Genomic DNA, 21,687 nt, shown 5'->3' on the forward strand with positions numbered 1-21,687 from the left:
GCTTGCAGTGTGCAAGCAGAGAGCTGTCGTGTTTTTCCACTGAGCTTTTTTCTGACCTACATCTACAGTACAAAGCAAACAGCTGTATTTCCTCTGTGACAATGCTGCATAGGTTGGGAAACTATATGATCTATATAGAAACTCACTTTAGCTGTTAGTTAAAATTAGCTGAGATGAAAATTATCAGAACCCAAGAGCCAGAAGAGTGAAGTGCAGGTACTTTGCTTAGTACTTTTTACTATAATCTCTAAGAGCTGGAAGTAAAGATGAGTTAGACTGCATGTTTCCATTTTACCATACCATCTTTATTTTTCTGCAAATTAAAACATACTTCATACTGTAAAAAAATGCAAGTCAGAAACACTTTCTGGGTGGACTGGTGGAGTGGCATAGGTCTGTCAAAACCAGTGGCCAGACTCCTACTTTACAGTAGGTCTGAATGTGAGCTTTCTGAATGTGAAAATACTTTGAGAAACCACAAAAACTTATTTCATTTTAAATTGTATGTCCTATGGCTTAGAAAGACAATGTCTTTCTGTTCACAGCTGCAACTCTCCTGACATCCAGGAATACCAGCTACAAGCATCCCAGGGCAGTATAAAGTTTCTTTTCAGTTTGCCAAGAAGCATGCAAGTCATCCATTCATTAAGAATGGGGCATGGAATGCATGTTAAATCTTTGAATCTAATTATAGAACTTCAGAAAATGTTTTAAATGTATTTATGGCAACTTTTATGCTTTAACTTAAATTTTATAGCAAACCCTTATTTGTAATTAAACTCCCTTGAGTAATACAATGCTTACTCATCGTTTTTGCTTTCTCCTAAAGTAACAAATTAGGTTTAGTTTTAACATAAAATATTACTTGCTGGGTATTAGCATCTTGGCAAATACCTTTCAAGAAAAATCTCTATCTGATACTATAGAAATAATAGTAATGACTATTTCACATACCAGAAACATCTATTAATTAATTGCCCTTATTGACTATTGGATAATGATAAAATTGATAACACGTTAGAGTTTTGACAGTTGTCTTGCTTGTACTTCTGGCTGAGCAGGGGGGTGGATCAGAGGAACTCCAGGGGTCCCTTCCAACCTCAAGCATTTCTGTGATTCTGATTCTATGATGCCACCTGCTCTCCTGCTAAATCTAAAGTGCTTGGGAACTGCAGTTTCTAATGCTAGTATAGTAATAATTAGCCTTGAAGATGATGCTTTTACTGCCTACTGCCTTTTTTCCAAAGTAGGAAAATACTGTGCTTCTGTATTCTTAGTTGATCATGTGCCTTTGTTCACATAACATCAACAAAAGCACTGAAAGGGAAGATATTTCCACATCCTGCTATATTGCAACCATTTTCTTAAAAGCAGAGCAGTGAAAAATGGCTTAAGATACATGAAAATTGCATCAGAAGTTTTCTTTTAAAAAAAAAAAATAGACTTTTTTTTACCACTTTCTTCCTTAGAAATATCAAGCCTTGTCTTCACTGATTTTTTGCTCAGGGAACTTTGAGAAAACAGAACTCGCTTGGGTGGGTGTTTTCTAGCACAAAAACCTACTATTTCCAAAAGGACTGGAAGATATGAGTCAAAAAAAAGACTATATTTTTGTGTTAACTTTTTAAAACTTCATATCACTCTTACTTTTTTTTATATTACCCTCCCTCCCAAGTATTAAATTTGTAACGACTATAAAGAGAAGGTTATTTCAACTTGTGTATGCATTGGTATGGGTCATTGATACTATTTGTAACTTATACCACTGAAACTTCAGCGGAGGCCACTTTTTAGTATAGGTATAAGTGAAGAGACAATGGTGGCTGACTTTTGCTCCCTCCCAAATGGGACTTCCGTTTTCTTTTCCATCAATTTTCAATTGATGGAAAATTCCATCTTAAAGCTTCATGTTAAAATGATCAAACCAAGATTTAACTTTCTCCCTAGTAGGAGAGAAATGATCTTCAGATACTTTTCATATTTTTGGAGAATTATAAAGCAGAAAGGGGAAGAAAATCTGTTTTGTTCTAGTACTTCTACAGTGCATCAAATGAAAGTGAGATTTTTTATGTGGACTTTAAAAATGCACTTAACTGTTCATTTATTTATCATAACAGATTATCCACAAAAAGAAAAATGCACAAATGTCGGTTCAAGGACCCTTCCCAGTCAAGCTGAGAATTTTCCAACTGGTAAGAATTTTTCTGCCTTTATATCATGCAATCATACAATGCTCTCTCATTGCTTTTTCAAATTGAGACAGCTACAACAACAGCATTTGCAGTTGTCATTCCTCTAATTTTATGATATGATTCATGGCACCTATGAAGTGTCTAACTTCTACATAAGATTTGTTGACAATTTCTCATAAAAAAAAATTTATTAACTGCAATAAAAGCTAGAAACTGTTTATGGACTATACTGGAACGGCTAAGAAAAACAAATAAAAAGTTCACTGTTTTATGTATGGGTTTCAGTTCTTCAAATGTCTTATTTCTAAGTTTGCAGCCCTTCCAAATATCAAAATTTAAAATGCTGTATTTTTAATAAAGCTGGAGTTGAGTGCAGCTCTTCAGGAAGCAGGTACAACAGGCTTCTCTTCAGGTGGGCTCCTGGCCTACTCTGTGAATTGAGGGTGTCATCACATTTAAATTTTCTTATGGAAAACGAAAAAACAGACTGGTTGTTATCATCAAAATATTTGACTCTTAAAGGAAATGTGTGAATTCCTCATCATTTGGGAGTTTCTTCTCCCTTCCTGCAAGCAAACTAGGTGCTCTTATACCAACAGATCAATTACTCCTCTGATAATTTGGGAGATGTTGATATCTGAGAAATATCTGTGCATGATGTCCTTTGTTGTCTGTCTGGCTTCAGTATTTGCATGAAGTGTGCAGACAGACTTAACTCACTGAATTTAAAGCAGCCCCTGAACCCAGTCTCCTGGATTCTGTTCTGGAGATAAAGAAATTGGAAACAACACTGGGATGTGCTCTGGCATATGGTGGTTTGTAGGGAAATTATTCATGTTTAAGTACATGCTTGCCTAACCCACATAGAATTTGGGTTTTTAATTAAGGTATGGATCAGGGCAGACAGAAGATTACCACAGGTGCAACTGGGTTTTGGACTGTTTCATTCCCATAAGCCATTATTATTTGTTCTCTTGGCAGAAGCAGACATATTTTAGTCCCTTTCGTTCAACGCATTTATTATTTCAGTCTTATTAACTCATATAAGACTTAAATCATGTTTATAGAGTTAAATATTTAACTTGAAGGTAATTTGATTACGTAAAATAATTTAGGCAAACTTTTCTTAAAGTAAGTCTTGTGCCAGCATCTGTCATGGCTTTGAATAAAATGAAAAGATCAACAATGCTCTTACCTAAAAGTGATCTGAGTAACATTCAAAGGCTTTAATTTGTGTTCTTTGTGCTAACAGTTGATTGTATGAGCACAGCTATACAGAGAGGTCTTGTAATTCAGTAATACTGCTTTGTATCTCTGAGAAACCCTTCTTACTGACATTAATGACTAATTCAGGTTCAAGTCAGTCTTAAAACTCCAGAAACAGAAAGCACTCTGAAAACAGATTAAGATGCAACACTTCAGAATGTGAAAGTATCTATTTTACTGGATTAAAAGGTGAAACTCAGAGGAGCTGGAATATTTTAGGATGTGCAACAACCCCAGTTATTGGCGGAAGCATGACCTATATACTTGCTTGCAATTGGAATTCTTCCTGAGTGGGTATTATTGGCTTATGTGCCTATCAAGGTATCTGAAACCTTATGAATATGATTTACTGTTATTGAGTTAAATTAACAGACCAGAAGAATGAAAGCAACTTTATTGAAGATCCTCTTTATCTGAGAGGAGCTAGCAACAAGTATACCCCTAGCTGTTGTAAAAGCTTCTCATTTACCACTTTAAGGTCTGAGCATAGGTATCCAGATTCTTTCACATGTGATGAAGAAATCATGCAAGTGAGCCTTTAGTTTGGCCATTTATCTTGGTCTGTACTGCTCAACCAGCTTAGCTGTGAAAGAGCTTTTCCCATGTTCAATTTATAGAAGCCTTCTGAAGTAGTGGGGCTGATGTGTCAGATAACCATGAATTTAAGATTAGCATTGAGCATTGTTGTAACACACTGAACTATGGTTGTCTTTTCCTGAGATGCCATTATCTAATATGTTTGCCTTGACTTTTAAAATATGCACAGGATATTTGGAAATCTGGGCATGTTCTCAATGCCTGTAGAGCTGTCTGATTTGATAAATTACCAATCTGCTTGATTTTTCCTCTTCTCTCTTCTCCATCCCCAAACATGACAGTTGTCTTACAATCTTTCTTCAGACTATCAAATCCTTTGCCTGGCTGAAGCCTCTGTTTTAATACCACGAAAAATCTTGTCTTATGCTAGATCATTATTCCTACTGGATAATAAAAATGAAGAAAAAATCCCATGTGTGCAGCAGCTCAATTTTCTGTGTCTCCGAAACTGTAAAAATATTTCTTAATGTAGATTCTCTGCTTTTGAGGGGTTTTCTGGCTCTACAAAGCTGATTCTTCATCACCAAACTTGTAGCACTATAAATGGATATCCTTCTCCAGATATCTCCTTGAAGTTAACAATGGTAAGGCGCAAGAGTGGATACCCTGATCCCAGACTCCAAAGACAGCTCAGAGAACAGCTCCGTCTTCTGGAAAATGACAGCAGGGAGGTCATGGCAGTTTTCAGTGTAAGTCAACTGTTTTGGAATTGAGAGGTTTATTTGTTCAGAGAATACAGCTCTATGCTACTGAACTCATCAGTGAGATGCTTGGGTTCCACGCCCATCTGCATGCTGTATCCTTGAATTTGAATGACCAGAGTTTCCTCTTGGTTCGCAAAATGATGTACAGACATTAGAAATACCAAACCACTGAAAGAGACAGCAACACCAAATTCATGCCAAATAAACCTAGCTAAATAAGCTATTTAAGAATTCTAATTAAAATATCTTCTCCTTTGATTTACATCCCAGGAAATTGTCTTTTGTGTGATTTATTAATTTGCCCTCATACTGGCTTTTCAGTTTCCAGTTGCTTATAGTCATTTGGCATGTAAGTTACCTAGAAAATCCACTGCAAAGCCAAAGTGGAAGTCTGAAGGAGAATAGTATAAATATTGGACTTCATAGGGCTAGATAGCTATAGGTTTAAATTGCACACGAGCATTAAACATTTTTTATTACTGTCTTTAATTTGTTAGTATATAGGAAACATGTTCTGTACAACCACTGAGGTTTGCTAGAAATACAACTTAAAGTCTCCCTTTTCCTCTTGATGAAAAAAGCAGGATGATACCATTTGACCTTTGGCATCCTCTTTCTGTTTTAGCCTCCTTCACTAGCAAGCCAAACACTGAAATCTTAATTAGTTATGACTTTATGACTGTGTTAGATGTATATGTTCCTACATGATTTTCCTTTCATGTGTTATGAACCCTCCATCACCAGCCTGCTGATTTTGTGAGTGTGAAAACAGTCTGTACTCCTGCTGCTCTGCTCTAACTTTTGTTTAGGAGGAGATGGAGGAAGAGACAGGGGTGATGAGGAGAAGGAAAAGAGCATGCAAATAGGCTAGATTTGTGGCCTTATTAGAAACAGACTGGGAAAAGAACTTCGAAGGAAACAAGATTTATAATGATAAATTTCCTTAGAATGTTGTTTTGATATTCAGCAGTGCATAAAGCCCCTAAGGCTCCGATATTTTAGCATGTGTTGGCAATTTATTAATAGATTTCAGGCTCTTGTTAATATTTAATCTGGTGAAGAAAGGAGTATGCACAAGATCAAAGTAGTGATGAGGCGTGCCTGTTGGAAGAGGCTTAAACTGGACTTTCCTTTTCAAAAAGGAATTACTATTTTAATGTGTTCATGTTGCGTGAATTAAAAAGAAATTAAACAATTATTTCAGAGAACTTTTAAAATCAAGACATAAGTCATAAACAGCGGATAAAGTTCTGTCTTGCTTAGATTACAGAAAATGTTTGAGGGAGAACTTGTAGATTTAAAATCAATTTCCAGATCTGTCTTGGGATTATGTGGCAAGGACTTGGTAGAAGGGGGTCTGCAGGGGTGACCTCTGTGAACAGAGCCCAGTAGCTGCCCCATGTCCAGCTGGCTCCAAAAGGGACTTGCTGCTGGCTAGAGCTGAGCCCCGAGTGGTGGTGGTTGGGCCTCTGGGAGAGAAGATTGAAGAACAGGGGAAAAAAAAAATAGACATGAAAGCTAGGAGAGAGGAGAGAGAACCAATCCTGTAGGCCCCAAGGTCAGTGCAGAAGGAGGGCAGGAGGTGCTCCAGGCAGGCAGCAGTAGTTCTGTGGCCTGTGGAGAGGCCCCTGGTGGAGCAGGCTGTCCCCCTGCAGCCCATGGGTCCCACATGGAGCAGATCTCCACGCTGCAGCCCGTGGAGGAACCCCCAGTGGAGCAGGTGGATGTGGCCTGGAGGAGGCTGTGGCCCACGGAGAGCCCCCGCAGGAGCAGGCCCCGGGCTGGAGCTGCAGCCCGTGGAGAGGAGTCCATGCAGTAGCACAGAGCCTGGGGGGAGCTGCTGCCTGTGAGGGATCCATGCTGAAGCAGTTTGCTTCTGACGGATGGACCCCATGGTAATGGACCCATAGGGGTGCAATTCTTGAAGAGCTGCTGCCTGTGGACAGCCCCTGCAGGATCAGTTCAGGAAGGATGGCATCCCGTGGGAGGTACTCTACGTGGAGCAGGGGCATGGAGTGACCTTGAAGGAGTGGCGGAGATGAAGTGCTAGGGACTGACCTCAGCCCCAATTCCCAGTTCCCCTGCACCACTCGGGGAGAGGTGGAAGAGGGTGGATGGGGGCAAGGTGTTTGCTTTTAGTTTCTTACTGTTCTAGTCTGCTAGTGATAGGCAATAAATTATATTAATCTCCCCTCTTCCTTTGAGGAGGGGGATTGAAGGAGCAGTTGTGGTGGAGTTGAGCTGCCCAGCAGGGTTTCTTTTTTTTTTAAAGATGCACTTCAATTTTATGATGTGCCAGGATCAAAGGTACAGTACTGGGAAATGATATAGTAAGACTATACCTTCTAGCTGTGCATCTGATTTATTCTCTGAGATACTGGTTCAGATATTTGACTCATAAATTGCCACAGTTATTTGTGTTTCCCTGAAAGATAGCAACCAACAGCACTGGAGAGACCCATTTTTAAACAGTTTGGTTGCACGTCAGTTAGTTGTTTATTGTCAATCTTTGGCTAGAATCCATTAAGATGTATATTTCTTACACTAATTTGAAAGTTTATGTAGTTCTCACCATTAGCGTTGTCCTTATAAAATTCAACATTGTAAATTATAATGATTATTGCTGCTCTTTGTTAAATTCACAACAATATGAACTGTTACAAATGAGGAGGAAAGTATCTTAGTGCATATTCTAAAAAATAATATTCCAACATATTTAATTAGTTTTAATGCATGGAACCAGTGAACAAGGGAATGACTGTTCCATGTCTCCTCTGGCACAAGACTGAGCTCAAAGATGTATCAAAGGAGGTATGTTGTCATATGTGTACAGAGCTCTGAGGCGAACCTACAATAGGATGCCGTGGATCCTAAAAATTTACAGTGGCTCAAAATATCTCTAGATCATTTAAAATATCAGGGGAAAAAAAAATCCTTCTGCTATTTAATATTAATGCCTGTTCTCCTAGCAAAAGAAGTTCCTAAGCTGTAAATTGCTCTGGGCTAGGAGGGCATTCTCGGAAAGGATCACTAGATGCCTGCCTGGCTTTCACACTCCATATAGTGAATATTGGCCACTATACAGAGACAGGTCTGAAACACAGGCCTTTAGGTCTCACCCAGTCTTAATTCCAGAGTTGTGAATTTACAGAGAAATTATTAGTATAACTGGTAAGAATAAATTGGATTAAAATTTGTTTGGCTGTATGTTGTAGGTATGTGTTAAAGAAGAGGTATCTCATATAGGCCAAATCCTGTATTTTTTTTCTTACCCTTCTTAGTACATAATGTTTTAGTATAAATGTTAACTAGTGAGAAATTTTGCTTGAGCCTGGTAAAATTGTAATTAAAATATTGTTTTTGATTTTTTTTAGGAGCTCTCTGCTAGATTGCTCTCTATTCACAGTGATCAAGATCTAATAGTGGTGACATTTAAAACTTTTGAAGAAATATGGAAATTTCTAACTTATCATTCATTGGGTAAAGCTCTTTTACCATACAACAGTACAATATGCTTTTTTATTCCTGTGCACATAATTTCTGATTGACTGGGAATATGTTGAATGTGATCTTGAGATTTTCAATGTGATAACTCCTAATAGCAGTAAATAACGTGCTTGAACGTAGTACTGGTGATAGGGCTGGAGAGACATCCCCCACCTCCAAGAGAACCTGCATTTGTACCAAAGCAGGTAACAGCTATCATTTCTGGATGGTGTTTAGTCTAAATACCCCAGCACCAGATCATGCTTTCTTTCCAAGCAGTTTATTCTAATCCAAGTGTTTGTGTTGTAGTGTCTAATCCATACTGCTACTTAAATACTTTCACAGCTTTTTCTGCTCACCATAGATATGGAGAATTTATAATTCTTTCCTTGCACCAGGCTCAGACCTAAGTGAAGACTTCTAACTCATGCTTCCCTCAGTGTTGTTTTCTTTAGGAAAATCCACAGTAATTCCTTTAATCCTTCTTCACAGAGTGTATTTTCTAGAACTCTGATCATGTTCCCCACTGGACTCCTCTAGTTGGTCCACATCTTTCCTGAGTAGTAATGAGCAAACTGGACCGAGTTGGTAAGGCTTCAGATGATGCTTTGCATGCTTTGGTCCTGTTTCTAAATCTGAGCATACGTTTTGTAGCAGTACGGTGCTGTTGATTTGAGTTCCATTTTTAATAACCTATAACTTCACGGGTCTTTTCTGAAGAATAGTGTTTGAATCAGATTTTGTCTTTTAATTTTGTTCACTTGATTATATTTTTCTTTTGTGTATGGAGAACCTTGTGTGCACTACTTCTTTGAGTTTGTCTGTTTCCATCAGACAAATCTAATATAATAAATTTTATTTTTAATTTTTTATTTATGTCATTTTGTATTTTAAGACATTCCTGAGTGAAATAGAAAAAATACCTTTCTTATCCAAATTCACAGAGAAAGCACAAAAAGATGAAGTTTATGTGAGACTGGCTGAAAGGAAATCAATTAGCATCTTCCAAACTGCAGAGTAGCACCTTGATCACTGATCTGTCCACCCCTTCCTCTCCACTGTAACTGCATACTCAAAGGATCAACTAATGTTCTAATCTTGGTCCCTGAAGTAATAATCTACCATCTACAACATACTACCATACTACACCATACTATACAGTACTACCATACTATACCATACTACACCAACTCAGATGTTCCTGTAGCCATGATACAGCTTTGAAAGCTGTAAATCCTTATGTAAGGAGTCCAAATTTCCAAGATCAAGCACTGTCTCGTGGCTTACTTAACTCTGATATGCAGTATCATTTCTGTATCAAAGAAATTTCAGGAATTTGATACCCAGGCACAGTATCTACTTAAATTGACATAGCTGATTCAGGCAACAGAAATTTATGAAGAGATTATTTCTTGAGATTATTTCCAGTCACCTGTTATTACGGGATGCTAAGCAGCTGTTATTCAAAGCTTGCTAGTGAAAACCTTTGAAATACAGCTAAACCATGTGGAACCCTTGTAATGCGAGGACATGGTCTGCTTTTTCAGCAATGTAAGATACAAAGAACTTCTGCACCTTTTAGGTGTAGCTTGTGATAACTAAGCACTAAAAGTAGCTGTAATACATGTGACTCAATGGATGTAATTTTGCCTTGTAACAATAGTGTTATATACTATGGGTTAAGCAATAATGGAGCTATCAGAATGCATACCCCAGTTTATGAATTTCTGAAAGTTATTTTCTTTAAAATATATTAATACTGCAAAGAAAACAAATTCTTTTTTTTTTCTCCTAGGTTTTATAAATCATTGCATGGAAAATTTATTCCTAGATCAGTCCTTCTGGCTCTGTTCTCAAGAGGATGAAGAAACAGGCATTGAAGTCTGTGTAAATGAAAAATCATTGAAGTTGATGTACAGAAGTCTGCTAGTACAAGAAGGTAAGGAAGACTGTGTGCACTAAGGTTAAATTTAGAGAAGTGCCTTTCTTTATAGCTGTTTCTTAAAATCCTGAAAGTAAATCTTAAGATCTACTCAAATACTTAGTTAAGTGGAAATTTAAATCTATTAAATCAAAGTGTACCAAAAAGAGAAGAGAAAGGAGCAGCTCAGAAAGAGTTCAGAAGAATCAAAGGGGGATTAGATAAATTCAAGTGCAACTGGTCCATAAATGGATACCAAAAGGATTAGATAGGGATGTGCATTCCAACTTGGTTAATATTACTGCAGATCCTCGAGATGTAAAAGGGATTACAAATAGTTGCCAGGTTTATGTGCTTCTCTTAAACAGTATCATCTGCTGCCACTGTCAGAGACAATACTGGGCTAGATAGCTCGTTGACCAATGCAATAGGAATTTTTCTTGTGTTCTGCAGGGAATATAGACACACGTATCCAGGTAATCTGCTGCAAAATAATGCAGAAGAGGGTTCTACACTTCACAGAACATGTCATTTTACTGAAATAGAAACTAGGCAGAAATGTATGAAAATCTGATAAATAATGAGAGAAAATAATTGTGAAATCTCAAATTATCCATCTTTAATTGAATGCTACAGATGCTCTTGAGAATTTTAAAGCTTGTATGGCATTAAAACATTACATAAAATGGCATCTGCTACACTGCATTCTTTTTAGGGGCATTTTTTGTTTTACATCCTGACAATCTGGTAACAAAGATAACGGCTACAGACTGCGAAACGAACACTTATTTTGAGACTGCAGCTTTTACTGAAGATGTAACAGATGGATCTGTGGATGGTGACACGACCATGCTGTCTAACGTTTCTCTGGAGCCACTAATCCCTTTTCATCAGTAGGTACCTGACACTAACTACCTCTTTTATATGCATCTGTTTCATGCGTATGTATCTGCTTAGAGAAAGGTCCATCTAAATGGCGGTTTCTTATGGAACATCCATCTTCTATCAACAATGAGAACAAATGCTCTATTTCCTTCCATATCAAGTAATTGAAATTAATTCCAATGCCTGCAGTGCAGCTTTTAAAGAAGATGGTTTACTATCTTCTAAGTTAGATACTGCCTTTTTTTTTCTGAGTCTGAAATATAAGCTATTAGTATTTCTAAAATAATTTAAATTGACAATTCTCATTTTTCAGGATGCTTGGAAGTGTGGATGGTAACAGGTGGGATGCTTGGAAATATGGATGAGGACAAGACAGCAGTGTTTTTACTCAATGTTATTGGCAGAAGCCATCTGCAGTTATATTGCAGTTTCTTTCAAGTTCATATCCAATCTCATAATTGCTAGAAAGCCAAAATTTTATCAGTGGGCTTAATCTACTCCCTATTTTATGAATAATCAAAAAATCAATCATTCTTGGTGTTCTCAGTAGTTCAAAAGCAGTAATTTTTCTGTGGATCTTGGGCAGGGAGAAGTAGCAGGGCTTTTTCTGCTAGGTTGATTGAGGAACTGAGGTAATATTTCTTTCAGTGCTAACATTGCTCAAAATATAGCTGTATCTGAAGTCAGTGTTGAAATTGAAAGATACGTGTTGGGAGGAGTACATCTTTTTGGTTTTAAATGCATTTAAAATATAACTGTTACTGTCACAAGATTTAATAAGGTGTTTCATGCACTAACTACAATTTCTTTTTCTACTTAAAGATGGTTTCTTAAAGTGTATTCTGATCCTATTGATGTTACATACAAAACTGAATGTAAATCCATCAGGCAAGTTGGTAAGAAATTCCATTCAAATGTCAACATGTGAAAAAAAAAAACTTATTCTATGATTTCACTAGGACAGACTCTGAAGGGTTCAATATTTATTTTCATTGTATTAGGATGGGAAAACAGCTTTTAAAATTGCATTGCTGTAAAATTAGTGAAAGCATAAATCTCTGCCTATGACAAAGGGGTTTTACAAAATAAGTGGCTTGACATATCTAATTTGAGTTAAACTCTTAGGCTTATGTCTCCTTTTTTTGTCTCCTATATGTTGTGTTAAGTAGATACACAAAGTAATTAATTTGATGCCTCTGTAGATTTGATGATAAACTTTAAATAGGAATACACACTACTGTAATTTTTGTGGATCTTTCACACGTGTACTGATTTAGCTAATACTGACAGAAAAATAACACTCATACAGACGGGCTCAGGTTAGACAGTAAACATGGCTTATTTTCTACCATACAAGTCAGTTTCAATACTGTATGGACTGGTATATAACTGCATATTTACTTAATAAAGATTTTATAAATTGGTTCAAATGCTTGTGCTGTGGCCCGGCAGCACAAAAGACAGAAAATAGGGACTACGAGCAATTCCTTTTTGTCACTTTTTCAGATTTTTGAAAAGATTTTAGATTTTGCTTTCTAATGGCTGGGAAATTACTAGTATAGATTTTTATGCTGTTAATCACAATTTTAATTGCTCAAACCAAACTGATTCCATACAGATGCTTTAAATCTTGCTGCATTGGTTGTACAACTCGAGTTCCAGGAATGTCTTTCACTAAATACATTTCTCTGCTGAGTTGCTATTTTATTAAGTGTATTGTTAAACTACTGTATCTGCAAATAATATTTATCTATCTCTATTACACAGCAACGGGATCCTGTCTAGCTGTGATGAATTATGAAAGTACTGTGCCTGAAGAGATTAGTTTCCAGGAAGGAGACAAAATTGAGATCCTTGGTTACCTTGTTGAATGCATGGAATGGTTTGTTGGAAGACATCTGCTTACTGGCCAAATAGGTTTTGTAAAGACGAATTATGTTAAACTGGACTTACCTGGAAATAAGTAAGTGTTACGTATTTAACTTGGAAACCAGAAGAGGCTTAGGAAGAGTCTCTTGAGCTTTAAAATACTGAATGTTAAACTTAAGTTTGCAGTTTTTTGGTTTGGTTTTGTGTGTCCTATTGATAAAAATTGCCATAGTGTGTATCAGTCAGAACAAACACAAAGAAATGGGAATATGAAATTAGCTTAGATATTGGGAAGTGTTGTCACATTGTACCTGAGTTTCTTACAGGGAAAAGGGATTGTTGTAGTTGTGTATATCTGGTTCAGTGTCTATTCTTTGGATCGCGTAATCAAAGAATTTTTACTGTTTCAGAAGATTCCATTTCTACTGGTGTCAAGATCTGTGTTAAAGTATCCAGCTTCTGATTTTGCTAGTACCATCACCATAGGCCTTAATTTGCTTCATATGAGGTTCACTTATGAATAATTGTTCATAATGCAAAAAGAAGCCCGTAAAAATGTGTGTTTCAGAATGCATTGGCACCATGTAAATAGGCTGCTCTTATTATGTCTGGATTGCTTGCATCCTGAAATTAGGAGTTCTTAGATGTTGCTTGCAGTTTGATATGCAACCTTGAGCTTATTAGAAAATCAATTTCATAATGTCCTTAAATATTTGTGCTTTTAATAAATTCTCTCATAAAATGCTATACCGTGATATAGAGACAAAACTTACTCGGATATGGCAGAAACTGTTAGCTTGCAAGCATCATTAGGTATCATTAGTTTGTATATATGTTTGTAAATATGATGACTGATACTAATTTTGAACACAACAGGACCTGTAATGGGAAGTCTGTATTGGTTTCTCTTAACAAGTTCAAACTTTAGTGAGGCATTTGAACTTCATTAAGCTCCTCAAGCCAAATCTGCTTTGAGACACCTTCTAAGTTGCTTCTCTTTTTGTTAGAGCACAAGACCTGGATTTTCTTAAAGTGGAAGAGCTGTCTTGTTTTTCAAAGGAAAAACAATTAGAAGTGATACATTTGTTGAAGCAAACTTCTATCACAGATGTTTGCTCTGTGTATAGAATAGGTAAGTACGTGTTTTACTCCTTTTCGCTGCCCAGGATACATGTATTGTTCCTATATCCTTGTCATAAGTGACTTTTTTTCTATTTTAATGAGATTCCAGACTTTGTAGCTACTTTGAAATATATTGGTATTCAGTTTGATTGTAGATATGTCATTTAGATTTATTTTCCTGCTGATGCAAAACTTCTCCCAGCAGAGCATTTAGAAATCCTCTTTTGTCCATTTTTGAGTGAATTGAGCAGCAGGACTTTCAAATACTGCTGTTGAGCTGAACAGATCTTTAAGCCTTCAAATGACAGAGTGCTGCATTAGAAAAGACTGTGTTCAGCTAAATATTATCTGCTTTGCATTTTTGTTAGGAAATGTGGCATAATAATTATCGATGGGTAATGTAAACACACACCTCCTCGTGTTTCATTTAACTATCAAAGGCATAGCAAAATCTATTCATACAAAGAAATAATTTACTTTTAGCTACATCTCTACAGCTGTTATCTGTCGAAGTGCTTATGCTTCACATAAAGTAATTGGGACAATCGGGGTTTCCTCTGTAGAGACTTGGTCTAAGGTAGTCAATATAATTAACTGTCTTGCTAAACTGACCAGGAGCAGCAATTTCTTATCCCACCACAGGCTGTGCAAGACAGTGAAAATAATCAGCATGGCAACTGGCATATCCCGAGAAATATCTTCTACATACAAAAGTAATTCTTGAATGTTCTACAGATGTGCTATGTTAGACATTTAAATCTAGATCTTTGGGTCAGACTTAGGAAATTAATCTTTTCTAAACTTACAGGGAACATCCAATTTTTCCACCATATGGAACCAGAAAAAAAAGTTATATTTTAGAATACTTAAAGATGAAAAAGAGGTAAGATACCATAGCTAACATGGCTTTTTTTCTTTCTTACAGACCAGTTAGAAGAACAGGAATTTCAGAAAACTCATGAATGTGGTAATAAATATGCATACAAATTTTTATTTGTTAAAATATTTTTATTTATTAAAACTAATGTAGCTTCTAATCTTTTCGCTTTTGTCTTTCCGATGTCTTTTCACATTCTTTCTTCTCTCATTGCTTCTCTACGTTATCACTAGGTTTTGCTGTAAGATGTTGTAGCTTTCACAAGTATCAGATGCCTTTCTCAGACATCGTTATCCTATTGCAAAGTACATGACTTATTTTTACTGATGTGACCACACATTGTGTTTAAGAAGGCAAAGTACTTTTTATGGGACACCTGGCAAGTGCCCAGTTTGAATTCTAGTAGATCTTCAGTCTGCTAGAAAACATCCCATAAATATATTCCCTAAAGGAGGTACTTTGAGAATGCAGAATTACTTCCCACTGGAATTTAGCTACAAAGCTGTTACTACCATTACTTCCATTGTACTAACATTTTTCTAAATATCAATTTTTGTTTATGATTCTGCTGAACACTTTCATAAATGGAGTTCTAAGGAAACTGAGCTCTTCAAATTTGCAAGGTCAGTAAAATCCTGTTGATACTCAGCTGTAAGCTTTACACTGACTATGAATGTAACCTGATAACAGTGGGAGAACTGAAAAATGATAGCATGTCTGTCTTGTTTGTGTTTATAATATATTCAGTAGTGATAGTCCTAGAAGAATTTAGATCAGTGACCACAATGATAACCACAAACTTTGTAATTCTAGGAAAGATGATCTGCACCAGCAGAGAAGCAGGGTTGGTATCTGACAACGGAATCTTATTACACCTATTACACAGGCATGGCTGTCCATGCGGAAATAACGTGGGCAAGAGTACAGTACTTTCACAGGCGCCCACTTCAGACTTTAACAACACATAGAGCTCCATCTCACCCTCCCTGGCTAATCTGCCTTAGTTTTCTAGCAGAATTTAGGCTTACCCTTATTCAAACCTTAAATCTATCCCATATCCATGCCCAGACCTTGGGCCCTTTATTCAGCCTCCACTGTAGACCCTGTTTTTTTTGCAGATTCTGGTGGTCTCCAGCTTACCAGGTAGTCTGAATTGTAATTCTCTGGTAGTGCTTGCTCTTGCTTTAATATACACTCGAAGTGTACTTTGAGTCAAACAAAAAAAAAGTTTGTATTAGTTAAATAGGATGGAACAGACTTTGGTGATCAGGAACAGGTGAGATAATTGTAATTATCAGCAGTGTGCTTAGGTGTGGCAAGTCCTTTTATCCCTATTCCTCCATTTCCCATGTTTGTTCCTCCCTGACCCATCTTGTTCTCTTCTCCCCACCTTTGGTTTGTCTCCTAAACATATTGTTGAGAAAGCAGTATGTTAATATAGTGTTTCCTAACAACATCCTCTACTGATAAATGTTTCTGTTGGTCTGAAAGATCGTTGTGTACATGCACCCATGAAACTTTGATCTGTGAATTATTTTTGAATTGCAGAAATTCCATGTTCACACTCTAACATGGTATCCACTAGCAAGAATGGCAGGATAGAAGAATTCTTAAAGAACTTCAAGAATTTGGAGGTCACACGGGCAGAAGGGCCAGCTACTGAAGGAAAGGATTCTGCCAAGTCTCCAAATCAGGAAATCCTTCCTCCACCTGCAGGACCTTGCTTCTACATCTATCAAGATGATGGTCAAGCATCTGATGTCTTTGAGTCATTGCTACCCTTCTTAAATAGGGAAGAGTATGAGAGAGATTTCAAAAACCTGTATGATTTCTCTTATCCATTTATTAATAGCATGTTTTATGGCTTTTCAGAAGAAGACGAACTGGTTAGCTTTTTTAGCATAGCAAGGGAGTTAGCAAAGAAAGCAGGTATGTCCTGGGCACTAGCAAGGCTATGCTTTCTATTAGGCAGGCTAAGTTTTAAAAAGGTGAAGTTTTCCCAAGCTCGGGTTTATTTTGAGGAAGCGTTGGGGGCAGTAACTGGAGGGTTTAGCGATTTATACTTTGTAATTGCCCTTTACACAAATCTAGCAGCCATCTACTTGACACAGAAGAACAAAGAAAAATGTGCTCATATTTTTGACAAGGCTACATCTCTTCTCATGGGAATTCCCAACTACATTTGCAGTGCTGACCTGGAGTCAGATATTCTGAAGTATGCTCTGAAGAGGACAATTTTGAGCCAGAACAAACATGCGGAGGCAAGGGCATGCTTTCTACTGGCAAAACACTACACTGCACGCAAACAGCATGAAGAGGCACTGCCCTTTTTAGAAAGGCTGCAATTGTTGCTTAATAATTTGGGTTTACAAAACAACTTATCCAACAACTGTTATTTCAAACTAGCAGAGTCCTACAATGAAAAGTGTTTGCCACACATTGTGTTAAGTTGCATAAAAGTCTCCTCTTCCCAGAGCTCAAGTACTTTAATGGATTCCTTGAAAAGGATTGATTTAGTCATCAAAAATGCTCCGAAGCTCTATGGCTTGAGAAAACTCAGACAAATACTTCCATCCCAAATTGCACCTTACCTGATACAAGCTCTGTCCTCTGCATTTGCAAATGAGCAACAAGGACTATGCAGCACCATCTATCTCAGCTTAGCAAAACTGTACAGCCACCACAAACGGTATGGAAAAGCCATTGTTTACATGATGAAAGCACTGGACTCTGATACGTTTGCGAAGCCAGAGGAAACTATTAACTATTTGGTTTCACTTGCTTGGTTATACATTCTTTACAGGCAATATGATGTGGCAGTAACCATTTTAAATGCTGTTGTAGACTCCTCACGGAGCAATCCTCAACAACTAGGTGTTGCTTATAATATGCTTGCTATTGCTTTGAAAAGAAAAAACAACACAAAGGAAGCTGCTGAATGCTGCTACAAAGCTCTATGTCTTTCTGAAGAGGCAAATATGACCCATAACCAAGCTATAGCCCTGGCTAATTTTGGGGCGCTCTGCCTGCATGCAGAAGCCAATAAGCTGGCAGAACATTATTATATCAAGGCAGTGAAGCTATTCTCCAAACTTTCAAGCATGGACTGTGGCCAAGAGTTTATCCAAGTCCTCCTTCAACTGGGATGTTACTACGTTAGTGGAACTCAAAGAGAAAAAGGAAGGTTTTATTATGAATGGGCATTTTTAGTTGCAATGGAGACAAGTCATCTGGAAAGTAAGTTGTTTTTTTTTTTCCTCTTGAAGTTATGAAACGTACCCTGTTTGGTAATGCTTGTTATATATAATGGTTTATACCATACATAATGGTTTTTCCTTAACATTTTATGTTAAGTTACATGATAGCTGTGATGAAAGTCTGCTCCGTTCCATAATGGTGGAGAAAATAAATACTTATTTGTTTTTCTGGTACTTCTCAGGCTTGTCAGAAATGATGGAGAAAATGTAAACATTAAGAAACAACTAAATAAATTACTATAAAGTCTAGAGACTTCTTTGGTCAATACTATTTATAATATCGATGTTCAGTAATATTTATAATAGCTACGATATCATTGGCTGTACAAACAGCACAAGACTCAAATATAAATATATGAAAACAATGGGTACTCTGGATTACTTTTGTATAAAATAGTTGTTTTTAGAAGAACCATGCAATGTTTGTGTTTGCTGATTTAGGCAGTTTATGCAAGTAAGGTGACTGTTCTATCACTTTATCCTAGAAATCAAGTTTTAAGTAACCTCTAGCCTTGGTTAATTTTGTTGAGGGTGAAGAAGCTGGTGGTGGAATCTTGTCATGACTTCTATATTGTTATTCACTGACTTCTGAGCTTATGAAACAGTAGGAATGAACTATTCTAAAAATAATTTAACTTTCATTTTAAAATAGAAATTCATGGCAGTATTTCGTATCTATTCCCCTAGGTCAGCTTCAAGCAATTAAACTGCTGTGTCAGTTCTACAGTACAGTTGTTCCCAATGAGGCTCAGTGTGTCATCTACAATGAATATCAGCTATCTTTAGCTAGAAAGATGTCCAATAAAGTTCTGGAGGGACAAATTTTGGAAACCATTAGTCAGCTTTACTTGTCTTTAGGAACAGAAAGGTAAGACATGCTGAATGACTTTGTTTTTATCCTGATTTTAACTTTTCTGCCATGCTAAAGGATCTCAATTTTTGCAGCAGTTGAGTGTGACTGATTTTTTTCCCTCTGCTTTGCCAACACACTTTATTATAATTGAAGGGGGTCCAGTGCTAGTGAAGACTTCTGATTTGCTTTTTTAAGTAACTATCATCTCTCAAGGGAGACAAGATGTTCAACAGGGATTAGCACCACTTCAAGAGCCAAAATATTTTTAAAATGTAAGTAAATGCTTGAAAAAATCATATGCTATGCAACACTTCACTGCGACATTGCTAGGATTATTGCTGGTAGGTGACTTGTTTGCGATGATAAATTTTCCATGACAATTTTTCCATTGGAAACTGAACGGGATATTCCAAGTGAGATATCAAATTGTCTCTATGTAAGTGTTTCCCTTTGAGGAAATGTTTTTCAAAATTTATATAAACAGAAAACCTATGTGCATAACTGCATCGTGTCAGTCTCCAGAAAAATTTCTACCCTGTTCTTGTTCTCGGAATACCATTTTTTGGCTTATCATTAAAGAAAAAATAGACTGCACAGCTCTATAGTAATTAACAGGTGCTTGAGAAACTTAAGGGGTTCTCACAACAACAACAAAGTTTTTTTTTAAGGTTGTGTCTGCTTTGTCTGAATTCTTTTCTTACTATATCTCACTCAGGGAGTCACTTTAGCTTCAGATATCTTTAGGCATACCTCAGTATAGGAAAAAAATATGCTCGATTGTGGGGAGAGAGTAGATGCTTATTGTAGCTTAAAGTAGCTGAAGTTCAAGCATCTAATTTTTCTAATATGCCGTCTAATTTATTCTGCTTTAACTGCTTCCATTTGCTGTAAAAGCAACCGTGTACTTCATGATATATTTTAATATGTTTGTGCCTTGTGTTTGGAGGGAAGTGCATCTGGTCATGGTGATGGGAATTTACCATAGGACAGATAGAGAAGGATTTAGTAAAGAAATCTGGGGCTTCTGTGGCTGATATCAAGCACTGTAAGCAGCAATCAGTGCTACCCAATGACCTCATAATTTATATTCTCCCTCCCACTATCCCACTCCCAAATTTTGTACAAGGGTGGATTAGTCTGAACTGTGCATAAGTCAAAGCCCTAGATGATATTTAGAAAAAAAATTACAAACACTATTTCTTTCTGAGGCCTGTAGGAAAAAGAGCAAATATTAGAAGAGATGAAAATGAGGAAAGATTTTTTTCTACCTGTCACTAGCGTGAGGTAGGGTAAAAAAAAACAACCTAAATAAAACTAAATAAATCACTCTGAAATAACATAATGTGATGATAATCTAACAGAAAACAGATTAAAACAGATTTGAACCAACAGTCTTTTACAGTAATATAACACTTCTCTAATTATGATGAAAAACATTCCCCATTCTGAAGAGCCATTCCGTCATAAGGAGTTTTCCCCCATTTCAGGGCTTACAGATCAGCTCTGGAATATACCAAAAGAAGCCTTGGAATATTTATAGATCTCCAGAAAAAAGAGAAAGAAGCATACGCTTGGCTACGGGCAGGAAAGATATATTACGTTCTGAGGCAGAATGAGCTTGTGGATCTTTATATTCAGGTATGTTGTCAACACAAGCATACATATGTCATCGGCATGGAGCAGGTGGCATGGTAAGAGTAAATAAATATAACAATCCCAGAGATTTTGCTAACTGTTTTGAACACATAGTAACACCATTCATGTAGTAAGCTTAACAGCTGAAAGTCTGAGCATCTTCCTGTGGTGTTCCATTTTAACCTGTTTCTGGACTCTGGAAAGATCTTGGGCAGTGACCTTTACTGCCTGCTTTGTTGCAAATTTTGTGTTCTGTGCATCTCTTCATCCTATTACCTCACTGTCTTAACAGCTGTGCAGCACCACAGCAATTGAATCATGTATGTGTGCTATGTGCTGGTGGATAACGTGAGTAGCATAGTGTGCTGGCTTGTAGGCCAGATCCTCAGGAAAACAGAGCAGCTTCTTCTGCAAGCATTTCCAGAGCATCTAAAGCATTCCTTCCATGGCTGTGCACAGCATGGCACAGGGCCAGCTGAAGCTGCTGCTGCCTTTGCAGTGCTCAAGCTGGTGGTTTGCACAGCTGCTGCTGCTTCTGTTGCTGTGCTAACAGACTGAAAGATGACCTGAAGCTGAGATCTAGGCCTTGACTGCTGCAGCTGGATTGTCCAGAGTCTTTTTTGGAGCTGCACTGCAGTGTAGACCTGAGTCTTGTAATCATCTGTACAGCTTCTAGCCAATCACTTAGGTATTTGGGGAATTAATTTTTTGCTTTTGTTAAAGGGTTTAAAAATCCTTCTCCCGATCGTAAGGGAGAGTGCTGCCTTGTAGTGCAGGATATATACAGCATTTCACATAGCAAGATCTGAGTCTTGGTGTATGAGTGGTACCAAAATAGGATCATGAAATAAAATAATGTGACACCTATTGTTAAGATGTTTTGAAAAAAAAAAAAATACACAAAGACGTGGGAAACCATAAGGAACAAATTCACGTTTCAAATGTGCTGAGACACATTGTTGGGCTAATTTAATTAATTTTTCTGTTAGCTTTTTGAATGCATGTCAGTAAGACTGAATAAAT

At 37.1% G+C, this 21,687-nt stretch overlaps 1 protein-coding gene across 7 annotated transcripts in view; it reads left to right on the forward strand.

Moving 5' to 3' along the window:
- SH3TC1 (SH3 domain and tetratricopeptide repeats 1) overlaps positions 1-21,687 on the forward strand; it is a 37,142-nt gene that overhangs the window by 11,312 nt on the left and 4,143 nt on the right. For 6 of the 7 annotated variants that reach the window (XM_040556128.1, XM_040556129.1, XM_040556130.1 and 3 more), the window contains 12 exons: positions 2,118-2,192; positions 4,617-4,744; positions 8,134-8,239; positions 10,041-10,184; positions 10,882-11,059; positions 11,874-11,947; positions 12,819-13,014; positions 13,928-14,052; positions 14,968-15,009; positions 16,468-18,156; positions 18,864-19,044; positions 20,517-20,667. In XM_040556128.1, coding sequence (XP_040412062.1) covers positions 2,118-2,192; positions 4,617-4,744; positions 8,134-8,239; positions 10,041-10,184; positions 10,882-11,059; positions 11,874-11,947; positions 12,819-13,014; positions 13,928-14,052; positions 14,968-15,009; positions 16,468-18,156; positions 18,864-19,044; positions 20,517-20,667 — 3,089 coding nt within the window. Of the gene's footprint in view, positions 1-2,117; positions 2,193-4,543; positions 4,745-8,133; positions 8,240-10,040; positions 10,185-10,881; positions 11,060-11,873; positions 11,948-12,818; positions 13,015-13,927; positions 14,053-14,967; positions 15,010-16,467; positions 18,157-18,863; positions 19,045-20,516; positions 20,668-21,687 lie in introns of all 7 variants that reach the window. The other variant, XM_040556134.1, reaches the window with a different exon arrangement.

This window comes from Cygnus olor, chromosome 4 (assembly GCF_009769625.2).
Source record: "Cygnus olor isolate bCygOlo1 chromosome 4, bCygOlo1.pri.v2, whole genome shotgun sequence".
NCBI lineage: Eukaryota > Metazoa > Chordata > Aves > Anseriformes > Anatidae > Cygnus > Cygnus olor.